The following is a 14,471-nucleotide window of genomic DNA, read 5'->3' as shown; positions in this document are numbered from 1 at the left end:
CAATTTTACCAATTCCAATAATTAAAATAAAACCCAAAGCTTTAACATTATGAACCTGTTTATTTTGAATAGCTACATTATTATTTTTTCATCGCTTATTGTAATCTAAAAAGGATGCAAGTATTTTCCACTTTTTTTTCATCTGAAACTAAAGCGTTACGCCGGACACTGTTACGTGAAATACATTTCCAGTGATTGCATGTATATTGTTTCAACAAATAGTTTCCATATTTTTTTACTAATTGCTGCTAGACACTTTTAGATTTATTTTTTAACGCCGATATAAATGTCAACTGCAAGGTAACGTTTTTATTGTGACGGAAAAAAGTGGTGTTGATTATTTTCATTCGTATCATTTAACTAAAACTGTACTATATTTGTATGTACCTATATTTATTTTCATTTCCGCTCTTTTCTTTCAACCACTTAACAGCTAAGGTACTATATTTTCGTATTATCTTACAATTTGGCATTCTCTATAAATATTTCTATATATTTTACAAAATCTTTATAATTATAACACGTAATGGAAAATTAAAAGCAGTTGAAAGCAATGTAAAGAATTTGTAATTGTTCGGGCTGGCTTAATGGGACAATTCCTTCTGCCAGATGGCTTTCGTTATTGAGTACTTATATTTTACGCGTAAGAATTAATGTTCTTCTAACGTTTTCTTAGAATTTACATTTTCCCCAATGACAGATATGTACAAGGAAAATCTTTTAATATTTACACAATTTCGACATCGAACATTTATAGACATCCAGCTCCAAGTCCTAACTGACTAGTCCACTCTGTGATTATGTATACTTGTAACTACAGGTACATATATAAGATAATTATATGAACTTAATACGAAGGATATGTACTTTTTCATTATTAGTTTAGTGGAAATTTTGAGCATTTTTGAAGATTCTAGTATTTCTAAAAATAATTTAAATAGGAAGACATAGAGGCATAGAAGAAATAGATAATTATAATTGTGTAAAAATGCATTGCTTTATGATAAATATCCAGCGAGAAAATCCACATCTCCCTATCATAATAAAGCAATCAATCGAGAATCAACAAAATGAAATGTAAGTGGTAAAAAAGATACATGTGTGGGCATTGCACATTGAACTCAGCATAACTTATAAAATAAATATTTTTTAAATAAAAAAATCTGGGTTTTTAAAATCACCAAAAGGCACTTCTGTACCTACGTACTCGACGAACGTAGAACATCATTTATTTTATTTAGAAGTCGGTTAAAAAAAGAAACAATGAAACTTATAATAACTTAAGTACAAACATTTTTATAAAAAATATTCAAACTGTGGAATTTCATTCAATACGTGTCTTAAAAACAAACTTTTTCATTCACATAACACCATTAAAACTAAGAATGTCCGTCATGGCAACATAATTTATTTTTTTATTTATTATAAAGTCTCAGCTCAAACATTGATTGAAAGTAAGCACGTAAATATTTATTTATTCCAATGATAAAAGTATAGAAAGAATACTTCCTAACAGATGTACTTCCATCGCTTTACAATCCGATTGTTAATATTTATGGCCAATCAACGTAGTAGCTGCCTTGATTCTAAAACAATACAGTTAATTAAACGGAGATAGGCAGATATAACATTATTTATTGCTTTTTAAAAGAGAAAAATAAAGACCAATACTGACCTAACGATAAAGTATAAAAATTAATCAGTTTCGGCAAATGACATTCTAAGATGCAGGTTTATTTTGTGCAAAATGAAAAAAAAATTATTAAAAATCTATAGGTGACCTAACGAATATTCATAAATATGTCTGTGTGGCACGCACTCTAGATGCAGTTTATTACCTAGGGTTTACAGCAAATACCTGAAAATACATAAAATTAAACAAATTTATTATCAAAAATAAGACTTGGCTTAAAGGTCTTGTAACTGAGCCATTAAATACTTAAAAAAAATGACCTAATGTCAAATTGACAATTGACAAATAGGTATTTGACACATTGCATTGTGCCTACTTGTTACTTGAAACTTCGAATGTTTATTGTAAATAAATGATAAGAAATAATGTTTGTTGTAAACAATTTATTTGAATTTTCTTAAATATGTACAGTAGATTAAAATACTCTTAGTTTTACAAGATGTTTAGTTACGATGTTAAGTTTCTCACATGTGACGACACTGTTTTTGTGAAAAACAGTGACCTTAAAAGTTATAAGTGAGTTTAAGAAAACATCAACAACTTAAAAAATATAATTTCAATGATATTTAAATAAATATTTTAAACTAACAGATATGACGCGAAAAAGAAGCTAGACGAAACGGTATATGACAATGGGAAAAGAACGTATCATGAGCGACGTGGTGGTCATGCTCGAGCCTCAAGAGTGAACCACATAAGGCAGTTGGAATCGAAGCTTCGGGATCGGAATATCGTTGCAAGTGAATGGATAAACGATTCTCTCGCAACCATAGTATTTTCGTCGGGTGTAATTGCTCACATCACTATAAACCCCAATACACTTGATGTCACACAAATTCTGTTTGATAGATATTGTGTCGGCAAATTAATGGGAAACACCGTAACTGGCGGTATGTTCATGAAACAATAATTTAGAATTTATTTCATATATCGGGATAATTTTCTTTAAACATCTGTAAAACTGAGCATTTTAAGGGAGCACAAAATGTCAGATTATTTTCTTTTTTTTTAATATTTATAAACTTAATGTTATTCTGATTTTTGAATTGAATATTTATCTATTAATCTGTAACTATATCTATATAAATCTATTATAAAAGTTAAATGATTTTCATTCTTCTTTCAGTTGTTTTATCTGTAAGTCATATATTGTTTATACATCCTGAAAGAATAGCTACTCTTATTGTATTTGGAAAGAAAAATGAACATGTGCCATGTCGTATTTCTGATAGAGATCCACATTTACAGGTAAGTTAATACAGAACTGTTGCATTTAATTCCTTATTGTAACAAAATTATATAAAAAGATGACAATTCAAAATTCAAAGATCAAAATTCTACAAAAATATCACAAACATTCCTCAGGAGGGAAGTACCAGTCCAGATTATAAAATGAGAATATTTATTTATTAAACATAAAAGAAATCAAGGATGAAAGCTTTCACAGAATAACAAAGTACAAAAGAAATACAATTGTATAGAAAACCTCTGGTCCTTCTATTCAAATTTGTTTAATTTTTACTTAAATTTATACAACAAAACAGCATAAATAAAATTGAACATTTCATATTCACACAACCTTTGGTTTTATTAATTTTAACGCAATGTAAAGATATATAATGTATATTATTTTTAAAAATTATGTCTTATTATTTTTAGAGTTTAGATTTAGGTGGAAGTTCTCGTAAAACAGATAGACATGTAACCTGGTGTCAGAGCAACACAGGCATCCGGGTCCTGGTCTGGAGCAACAACATTGCAGACCCAGCTCCATGGAGTCCTCTCCTAGAAGATCATGCTAATTTACATCTGTATAGTATTGAAGGGTAAAGAAAATCCATTCATCCATTTTGTATCTGGCTCAGTCTTGCATACATGTAACAGCTGGTCCTGTGAATTCCTATATGAATGAATCTTAAATAAGGTCATCAGTCTGTAGATATTCACTACCCAATTAAATATTACAATTTGATATAAATTATGTTACAAATACTGCTGTGCACTAACACACTGAAAGAGCCTGTGGAGTTTCATACATTTAAATATTGCAAATAGAAAATAAACTGAATGCTGATTGATGATTAAATCTCAATATATTTTCAGGCAACAAGTATCACTTATCGCCTTTCACCAAATTGAGGGTGAAGTCTTGTTTGCAGAACTGTCACAAAAGAATAACTCAGTCCATATTGTTGAACAAGCAGCATCCCAAAAGGTAAGTTCATTAATCCATTATTAATCAATAAAAAAATTACTACCATTTTTTATAAACATTCTTTTGTATGTGAGAAAACCATAGTCTTTTGTATGTGAGAAAAATGTCTATGTTATAATTTTCTTTTTCAGAATGGTGTTAATCTTTTTTGGTTAAGGTATGATATACCCAAATCAGACAGAGTGATACAATTGTCTAGTTTACATGAAAAAGTAACTCAAGTCTCATTATCATCGCCAGTACGTATCGCAAGACGATCGCGATGTGATGCTCGATTGTTAACTGCCTGTATTGATGGGTCCATGCATATTATACATCACGTGTCTGGTCTTACTCACTCAATACGAGCAGGTTTTGTAAGTAAATTTGATTAGTATATTCTTTGTATTGATGTGTGTACAAATTTGAAATAATGAAATTGTGATTGTATGTATCCAACTCAAAGGACCAAAGAACGTTACGCTAATAGCAGCAGTTATAATTACTTATTAAAGAAAAAATCCTTATTTGCCAACAAGTACATAATGTGTCTTAAGAGAAAGCAAAAAAATATCATATTACAAATAATGGTCTTTTTTTTCATAGATAGCAACAGATGTCCGGTGGGCTGGGGAATTGGTTATCGCGAGTGAAGAGTCTGGCCGTTTGCAATGCTTTGACCGCGCTCTCTCTCTCTTACACCACCACAGCAAGTGTCTGGATCTCACCTCATATTTACGGTATAAAATGTGATAGTAGCTATAAGTATTGGGCTTCTTGTCGTTTCCTGTACAATCTCTTTTTGCATGAAATGAAATTAGATTGACTAGACTAACTTATATTTATGGGTATGTTGAAGATTTGTATGCAGCGAGATTCCGTCCTTTCCATTTTTGAAGTGAAACTTTCAGTGATTTCAAACCTGATGCAACGGAAAAAACAACAGGTAAGAGATACAAATACAAAAATGTGTAGAATGAAGCCAGCAAAAAATGAGACAGAAATATACATACTATTTTATATATATTCATCTCATTCTTTTTTCGATTTACTGAAGTTTCACTTCTATCGTGTGTGAATCGCACACACGTTTTTTTTAATGAAATATTTAACATATATTTATAGTTACTGTATTTGTAATTACAGAGATACACGGCGAATACAGATTTTGGGGACACGCTCTTTTAAAGGTGGACCACTAATACTTGCAACGTTTTCCGGCGGACCTTTAACACTCTTACGTATATGTCATCCACGTTTACTTACAGTAAGTATTGCCATACCTAGATTTTGTTCAACGACGTAGCAAAAATACTTTAATTAATTGTTTATTTTTAGGCTTGGTTACGATCAGGGCGACCGTCAAACGCAATAGAATTACTGAAAACTTTGGACTGGGAGGAGGAAGGTGACCAATGCTTACATGGGATTAGTGAAATTATGATCAGTACGTTGCGCCGAAATAACTTTGATGTGAATGCTGAAACTGCAATACAAGGGGCTCTGGGTGTATATTTAGCGCCGGCAGCACCTTTACCCTCCTCAGCTAGTCGATATTCGCCGCCTATTCACGATCTGGCTAGGAAATTCTTTCATCACTTGTTGAGGTATCAATTTCACTTAAATTTTTTAATTTCGAATTATTTTATTTTTAACAAGCGTGTGTTTGATATTTTAGTTTCAATAACTAACATAAAGTAAGGTTTTAAATCGTTCACATGATTTGCTAATTTCCATCGTTTCATGATCGCTTTAAATTGTCCATTTGCTACTGATTTTTCTGTTACTCTGTTTACTTCCCATATTAACTACATTTTAGACGTGGTCGAATAGAAAAGGCAATGAGTTTAGCAGTAGAACTAGAAGCGTGGGATCTCTTCGCGGATGCCCAGTGGGCGGCAACAAGGTCGAGACAACACCAGCTTGCACAAGAAGCAGCCGCTTGTGCCGCGCATTATGCGCCTCGCACTCGCCACCCAGGTACGTACATATTGATTTATTTAAACTCAATCCTAGTAGCTACAATGATTTCTTTACTACTAAAGGTTAAGGTTACTAGACAAAGTTTAATGTAATGTACAATTGTCAGCCATAATCTATATTTTGCTATATTTAACAAAAACAAAGAAATAAAAAAGTTGTCAAAAATGTTAAAAAAAAAATACTATTGTCAAGGAATTATTAAAACTTCAAAATTTGAAATTTTATATTATTCCAGATTCAGAATGTTCGGATTCCTGTTCGCAATGCAGCTCATATTCAGAATCTGAAGACGAACATACGCAAAATGGAAACAGAAAAACTAATCCTCCTCCCCTACCTCGAGTACCTTTCTCGCATCCGACTGTATTACCCGTTCCTATCGCACAAAATGACCCACCGTCAACTAATAGCATACGACCTAACCTTCACCAATACCTAGAAAGAGACAATACTATATGGACCACTAATATTAAAGACGACAGTTATATTAGCAAAACTTACGATAAAGACTTCAAACCATCAGTAAGCCAACAAAATATGAGATGGAATAGTGTGGATGTGCTAAATTTCAACATAAGCACATCAAGAATAAGTGAGGGTTTTGTAAAACCGACTTCTGAAGTGATGCAAAAGCCATATAATGAAAGAATGGCATCGACACACTTCAACCATCTATTTCGGGCAGAATTAAAGGATGATGTGCCAAATACGTATAGATATACTAGCAACTTACATTTGTCTAATACAAACTTTAATGAGAGATATCGGCAGGATAAAACTGTATGGCCGGGCAGTAGACCACCGGAGAAGAATAAAGTTAAATTCTCAGATACTGTCACAATCGCCGTTGTTCCTGTAAGTATATAACACATTTCTTGAAGTGGTAAATACATATCTAATGTTGTCCCGTTATAAATACTGTAAGTTTCATTAAAGGACTCTAAACTTTTATGCTTTACAAAACATCACTAGTATATCTGAAGTAAACTAACTAGTTATTTGACAAATTTCAACTAGGTGATCCAATCTAAGCTAAAACATTATTATTGTTTCATGAATCTGGTTATAAATCGATTTTTATAATATGGATTACGATAAAACATAATTAAAACCAAGGATACTGTAACACAAAACCTAGTCTAAGCCTTTATTTTCTGAAGCGCAACCAGTAGTTAAACTTTATCAATCAGGAGCAACCGCAATCGGAAGGAGCCCGCGAGCTAGCGGACAGCCTGCCGCTCTGTCCCCCGAACAAGTACCTCGCGGCGTTCGCGCCGCAAGCGAGCAAACAGCAGTTCGACGAGCCGCGGCCTCCGCTCGGTACAACCCTCGACTACGTTGAAGTGTGACGCATGTTAGCACGCATGATTGCATGATACTAAACCGTTTGTTATGTGTAAGTGAATGCACCCTAGTAATAGTGTACACATTGTTTTGATTGATGTTGCCACAGCCCACACTTTTTCTATCCTTCTTGTAGGTTTACTTATCTAAGTTTACATGGAGGGCATTTATGATTTGTGTCAGGATAGCAGTTGACAATGTTTATATTGAAATCATTTTTTTAAAGACTCCTTTTATTGAAACTTTCAAATAGTAATGTAAAAACTCAAGTTTCTCAAAAAACCTGTTTTTAGGATGCTGATGCCTGGCGCAAACTTGAACCACAGTGTTGAAATTTGTAATCAAATTTGCACTAAGCACTAATTTCCAAATATGACTAAAGCACTAATATTTGTACCGAAGACATTTTCTTGTTTCCTTTCACGTAAAAGAACAGCATGTTAAGTGTTTTGTTTTTAATAATTATGTAAACATTCAATGTTGTAAGTATATATTTAAAATAATCACGTTATTGAATTGATTTTATGAATTTTTAATACACAATATATAGTTTATCAAGGTTACTTTGGAACTTAAGAAGTAACGAAGTGTATAAAATCCGCCGTATTTAGACCATCGTTCATGTAACTAACTGCCTGCATAATTTTTCACGTTTGAAACAAATTAAACATTTTTTATAAGGACTTACGGTGTGTTTATGGCCTCAGTTTTTCAGATGGTCTTTATAAAATATTCTTAACTGCAAATAATAAGGCAAAATAGCCCTGTGATTATTTTGCATATACATATCAAGCACCTACACACACATATAATGCACATAATGTTTTGGGAATAACGTGAAAGTATATTCACTTGTTCAATTTATCATACAGAAACCTAATAAGGCTAATACATAATTCTTAATTTCAGATGGCGACGCCCAACGTAATCCACCAAAAATCAAAGTTGTACATTTTGGTATGGTGTGATGCAGTTTGAATATCTTTATAAGAATTTATTATTTTTTTAAGTACCTATTCTATCCGTCTAAACTCCAACTTTTGTAGTATTTGTTGAAATATCCATACATTCCCATGGTTGTGATATAAGGTTCTTTAGGAGAGATTATTTATATTAAGACGTTTTATACAATTGCTGTCGCGATATATGAATGCATAAGTATCGCACATACTTATTAATGATAACATAGATGTGTGTTTGTAATATCCGCTGTGATAATCAAAAACAACAAAATACACACGATCGTCAAGAATGTAGAAAGACGAAATATATTTTTTTAACAATCTACATTATATTATTGTTGTAACTTCTCATTAATTGAAATTGTATAAATGTTTACTTTTCCCATCTATTGGCTATTCTTGAATCTCAAAAATATAAATATCTACTTTTACTGTACTAGTAATATGGAAGCTACCTCTGATAAAATTGTAATAATAAGAATAAATTTAATTTTTAGTTTTATAGCATTAAAATGCTTTTATAAATGAGAAATTTTGAAAGAATAGAAAAAAATTGATCACGAGGGGGGATAAATTTCTATGTGCCTTCTTATGTTATAATTGTTTTAAGAGTGCTATAGGTTGGATCTGCCTTAACTTAGATCTTGGGCTTCCATTAAACATGAAGAGTTGGTGTTTTTTGTCGTAATAAAAATTAATTTTATACAAGAACAATCATACCTTGTATAATTTATATAACCTTATTTATTAGAAAATATTTAATACGTTAATTCAGTGCGTAAATTTTTACAAGTTTATTTCATCACCTCAGTCTATTTGAATGATAACTATGTCATGGAATCTTATGGTTAACGAGCTGCGCCCCGCGGTTTCCCCCGTGTAAGTCCGTACCCCATAGGAATATCGGGATAAAAAGTTGCCTATATGTTATTCCAGTTGTCCAGCTGTCTACATACCAAATTTAATTGCAATCGGTTTAGTAGTTTTTGCATGAAAGAGTAACAAGCACATACACTTCCTTACAAACTTTCACGTTTATAATATTAGTAGGATAGTATAGTATAGTAGGACGAGTTGGAAGATATCGGTAGGTTTATGATGAAAAATCAGCTATTTCATCCCGATATAGCTATCTTGAAATGTCCACTCTGTACCGGAGCTAAGTAAAATCATGTTGTGACACTTGTCTAATTAAATACTTGAGTTTGTTCATATGAGATATTCCAGTCTAATCTATCTTATATCTAGGGTGAAACTAACCTCTCAGTTCTTTTGTGTGAAAGACTATATGTTAGAACACACATGGGATATAAAATAAAAACGAAAGTAAATTTTACATTTTTTAATTTAAATCATAAACCAGACTTTTTAAAAAATATAGGAGATAAGATTTAATCCTTGATCTTCTTCTTGGGGCGGAGGTTGTTAGTGTGTCCACACTTCTTCTTGCGGCAGTTGGTGGCACGGGGGTGGAGTCTGGCGTAACATTTACGACAGATCATCTTGTCACAGTTGTACTTCATAGCCAAAATACGAAGAGAGGGCTCAATGGTACCTATAAGCAGAAATTTACATACAAAAGGAAATTTTACAATACGGTAATTTTAATAAGGTGCTCAATAGCATAACAAAATCTTTGACTTTTGAAGTGATGTTGTAGGAAATTTTCAATTATACAAAATAATGAATAATTTTTCCAAATAATATGTACTAACCTCCACGAAGCCTCAGTACCAAGTGAAGAGTAGATTCCTTCTGTATGTTGTAGTCTGAAAGAGTACGGCCATCCTCTAACTGTTTGCCAGCGAAGATCAATCGTTGCTGGTCAGGAGGGATTCCCTCCTTATCTTGAATTTTTGCTTTAACATTTTCGATGGTGTCAGAGGCCTCCACCTCAAGGGTGATGGTCTTACCCGTTAGGGTTTTTACGAAGATCTGCATTTTTTTCAACTAAAAAAGAAAAGCTTGTTTTATTTCAACACGCACAATTTTGGATAGAGATCGACGGAATGAACTGAGATTTGAGAGAGAAAAACAAATGAAGTATGATGGTCCGTCTATGACACGCCACGCTATTTTGAATTTCGAACTTTACTGAAACATATTTTATAAGTATTTTTAATTACATTTATTAAATCGATGAAGAAAAATCGTATTTGTTTTTAATTTTATGTGAAATTTTCATTAAAAAATAATTTAATTCGTTACTAACCTCAGCAAAATGTGCTCGTTGAACTGTCAAACTGGCACGAAAGGACGGTCAAAAATGGCGGCAGTGTGACCAGATTATATTTATAATTTTTTACGATACATAATTTCTCTATGGTACATAAATTTTATAAGAAAAACGTACTGTCACTCACATTGGAATTTGAAAAATTGGAGAAATGAAAATAAATTTTAATTATCTTTCATATTTTAAGATAAATAAATGACAAGCATTTATTTTTAAATTGAAACAATTGGAAATATATCATTCGTAACCACACATGGTCTGCAGTTCGTCACCATCGACGTCGAGTAAATTGTCGTGTCGTAGTACAAATATGTCCCTAACCAGATCAAATGTATAAAATTGGTTAGCTGACGGCACGACACGTATGTTTCTTGCTTAATTAAACCCGAGGGTGTGGGACGACATTTGCAAATTTTTTTGTTCATACCTGTGTCTCTCACCTGCAAACAGTCGCGTCATGCATGAATTTTTGCGTTTGTGTATTGCATATCATAAGCAAATAATTTTTTAAATTAACGGCGCTAAGTACCTAAGAGAAATAATTTATACCAATTCGAAGAAAAAACATTTAACTGGTCACACAGTAATATGGATTAATGAGTCGTTCAAAAATTAAGTATCGTACCTTGTTTTTATTCGATTCTTTATTAACAAATTAAATTACAAAAGCTTCCATTTATAACTTTGTATTAACTTAAGAAAAATTAAAAAAATAATAAAATTTAAAGCCACACCGTCATCAACGTATTGAATTTAATGCAATTTTGTTTTTATCTGACTGTCCATGTAATGTATTTCTGAACGGTATCTATATTCTATGTTCGATAAAGTACTTGTTTCGTAACAGGTCCACTCCGCTGAAATATAGAATTTAAGTTGTACTGTTGTTACCTAAACATGTATCATCAGCTGAATAAAATCACCGGCAGGCTCGTAGCTGCCACCAACCTCCAGGCGCCGCTTTTCCCAGTGGTATGTGAATCATGTTTACCTAACCCGACGATGTTGCGTACAAGGTGATAATTTTCTTATATTACAGGCTCCCATTGCTTTGCAACGAGTGGACCCACCAGCCATCCAGTACAACACTGCACAGATGTCAACCGTCTCCGAGTCTTGCTCAACTGCTCCAAGACGGCTGATCCCTGGTACCAACGAACCCTACTCTCCTCTCTCTCCCAAAATTCTTGAACGTCAACAACGCTTCCAGGTAAAATAATTATATTCTAAAAAAAGTCTAATTAGGTTATCAGAATGAAGAGCACTTATCAATTCAAATCATTCTTTACCTAACCACTAAGCAATCATAATAAACTGATGTCACATAATTTTAAAAATAAAATTGTCAAAATTGATCTTACATCAAAATAATGTTTACCTCCCTATAATGAATTCTTCCTTCATAATATATTATCCTCAATTCCATACAACTGTAAAAAAATCAATCTTTTTTTAACTTAAAATAAGTGACCTTACAATTTTAAATTAATCATTTTTTGTATTTTATAATGTATTATTTTATTAATATTTCCCTGTAGATATATGAGACTCACAAGAGACAGAGGAGGTAGTCTGTTGCAACTGTGCGAAAGCTGATTCCAAAATGGATATAAATGTGTTTTTTTTTAATATTCATAGAGAGATTCAAGAGGAAGTTTTATATATTTAATAACATATTCAACTACTCCAAATTTAATGTGTGCAAAGGCGCGGGCAAGAGCTAGTTTTATAATAAACTTTGTAGTTGTTAGTAAAATTTAAGGTATGATATATATTTGTTCATGTTTATGATACGAGGGAAAAAATAATGTTTATTTCACAGAAAGAGGATGACACTCCAGTCTTCTTAAAAGGAGGTCCATTTGATGGAATCTTGTACCGTTTCACTCTGCTCCTGTGTGTAGTGGGCATTGTTGGAGTGGGACACACAGTGTACATCCACGCTGTACCACAGAATAAGTAAATTATTCAAATGCACTTGCATTGTGATAAAAGTAGTTAATTCTGTATAATTTATGTAATGAGGATCAGTAAAAATATGCAAAGAAACCGAAGCAATGATGTTTTATTTAAACCAATGTTATGTTATGGAAAAATTAAACAACCCCAAGAGCTTAATTAAAAAAACCATTAAAAAAACTCTAATAAACAGAACAGTATTGTAGTGTTAAGACACAAGCAATACTTATTTTCATGTAATTTCTCATGCATGATAAAATATGTTAAATAGTTACGTAGCTGTGTTTACCAACAAACTCTTCTTAAATGAATAAAATAATACGCAGGACACAAACGCGTTTACAAACCAGCAGCATCGATAGTACGAGCAGTCTAGCCAACATGTATCATTGTTGCATGAAATTTTAGTATGGTTACCGAAAATTAAGATAAAGTTTTACCAAAATGGGCGGATATAAATTGCAATTAAGTTTCAAAACAATTTAGGTATATATAAAAGTGGAGTTAAGGGTATATAAAAAAGACCTGAGAGGAACAGGAAATTTCCTAAAAAACAATTCAAGCTTCCGGAACTGTTTCTTGATCTTGAGATTGAAAAGTAAATAGGTCTAAGGAATCTTATACATTTACTTTCCCTCGGAAACAAGCATTTGTAGGGCCATCTACCAAAAAATATTTGGCAAGTTAATCAATTTAAAGTACTTCTGTAAGTTATAAAACCCATATATTTATTTAAGGAAAAAAACATTCTATTCTTATATTAAACAGCTTGAAACGGTACTATTTAATTTTCTAGATCAATCGCTTTCAAAGAAACGCCCCCTTTATTGTTTTTTTTTCTTTTTCAGCACCAAAACCGAAAATGAAGCTATTGAATATATAATAATATAATATAATATAATTTTATAACTAACAAAATTACTATCCCAAACAAAAATTTATTGTAAATCCTTGACTTTTAATAATTTCTGACAATTTGTGTCTTTATTTCATGCATTAATTTATTTACTGGAATCAATGTTAAGTAGGAGTAGATATCTTTACTTTCGGAAAATTTCTAAGAAAAATTATAAATCAGCCTTTGCTCCCTTGGCCTGTTTCAATTTTTTCTAAACCTCTTATCCCCCTCTAGGCCTTCAGCGCCCACAGGGGGCGTTATCGCCCAATTTAAGAAACACTTTCCTAGATTCCAGAAGCAACCAATCAAGGTCTTATTATACGACTAGAATATAATAACTACATAGAACATTTTATTGCTCACACCCAAGTTAGCATAGGTACCTAACCTATAGCAAAAATAAAATACTGCTATTTCTCTGCGAATAGTCGACGAGCAAGATGTCACAACCTCTAAACCCATTCCAAGAGGTGTTCCTTAAGACGCTATTTAGTTCTCAAGGTTATTGAGTCCTTTTCTTTTTTTCAAACTCGCTACAATATTTGCCTAACAATATTGAATCTTGTTAACTTGCCGACATCATCCGACGATTGCCGACAGAAAAATAATGTAATGACATTTCATCATCATCAGCCCATATTTGTTCCCACTGCTGGGACACAGGCCTCCTATGAGAGTTCAGGCCATAATCCACCACGCTGGCCAAGTGCGGGTTGGCAGATGTCACATGTCGTGGAGCTTTTGTTTTTCTTCACCGTTTTAAACAGTGGTGATGTTATTCACATGTGCAGATAAATTGAAAAGTCAATTTATTTCCTGCACGCTCGCCCGGTCTCGAACCCCGACTTATCGATTTCGAAGTCCGAGGTTCTCACCACTGAGCCACCACTGCTTATAATGATATTTACCATTTACATATTATGGTAGATTTTATTCAAGTTTTTTCAATACACCTTTGGTTGCCTCTTATTTTAACTTTGCGCTATTTCAAGATAGTACATACTAAGGGAAGATTAATCCACGATCGATATTCAAACCAAAAAAACAAAGTGACCATTGCAATATATTTTTATTTCTAACACACTGACCGTAACGAACACAGCGTTATTAATACATAAGTATTTTAAATTAAATGTATCCTTAAACAATAATATAACATACTATGAACTAGTATTTCTAATAATATTTTAAGCATTTTATCT

General features: G+C 32.4%; 3 protein-coding genes across 4 annotated transcripts; 2 read left to right on the top strand and 1 right to left on the bottom strand.

The window, feature by feature from the left end:
- The first annotated feature begins 1,999 nt into the window (after positions 1-1,999).
- Positions 2,000-8,888, top strand: LOC119834204 (WD repeat-containing and planar cell polarity effector protein fritz). 2 transcript variants are annotated; one of them, XM_038358533.1, is made up of 13 exons: positions 2,000-2,209; positions 2,285-2,583; positions 2,820-2,941; positions 3,353-3,519; positions 3,797-3,908; positions 4,040-4,264; positions 4,494-4,627; positions 5,034-5,154; positions 5,226-5,494; positions 5,707-5,867; positions 6,106-6,725; positions 7,061-7,190; positions 8,124-8,888. In XM_038358533.1, exons 1-13 carry the CDS (start codon positions 2,133-2,135, stop codon positions 8,180-8,182), a joined length of 2,496 nt encoding a protein of 831 aa, XP_038214461.1. In that variant the 5' UTR covers positions 2,000-2,132; the 3' UTR covers positions 8,183-8,888. The 2 variants fall into 2 exon arrangements, with proteins under 2 accessions (XP_038214461.1, XP_038214462.1); XM_038358534.1 differs by having other exon boundaries at positions 7,061-7,266.
- A 625-nt stretch (positions 8,889-9,513) lies between these two features.
- On the bottom strand, positions 9,514-10,525 carry LOC119834205 (ubiquitin-60S ribosomal protein L40). The gene is made up of 3 exons (XM_038358535.1): positions 10,389-10,525; positions 9,892-10,126; positions 9,514-9,731 (listed from the first exon to the last, which is right to left on the bottom strand). Exons 2-3 carry the CDS (start codon positions 10,115-10,117, stop codon positions 9,568-9,570), a joined length of 390 nt encoding a protein of 129 aa, XP_038214463.1. The 5' UTR covers positions 10,118-10,126; positions 10,389-10,525; the 3' UTR covers positions 9,514-9,567.
- Positions 10,526-11,200: 675 nt separating this feature from the next.
- Positions 11,201-12,466, top strand: LOC119834604 (cytochrome c oxidase subunit 7A, mitochondrial-like). Its single transcript, XM_038359007.1, has 3 exons — positions 11,201-11,384; positions 11,452-11,622; positions 12,235-12,466. Exons 1-3 carry the CDS (start codon positions 11,310-11,312, stop codon positions 12,373-12,375), a joined length of 387 nt encoding a protein of 128 aa, XP_038214935.1. The 5' UTR covers positions 11,201-11,309; the 3' UTR covers positions 12,376-12,466.
- The last annotated feature ends 2,005 nt before the right edge of the window (positions 12,467-14,471 follow it).

Source organism: Zerene cesonia, chromosome 19, assembly GCF_012273895.1.
Source record: "Zerene cesonia ecotype Mississippi chromosome 19, Zerene_cesonia_1.1, whole genome shotgun sequence".
NCBI classification, from domain to species: Eukaryota; Metazoa; Arthropoda; class Insecta; order Lepidoptera; family Pieridae; genus Zerene; species Zerene cesonia.
Note: the sequence above shows the minus strand (reverse complement) of the source record. Positions and strands in the feature narration are given on the sequence as shown.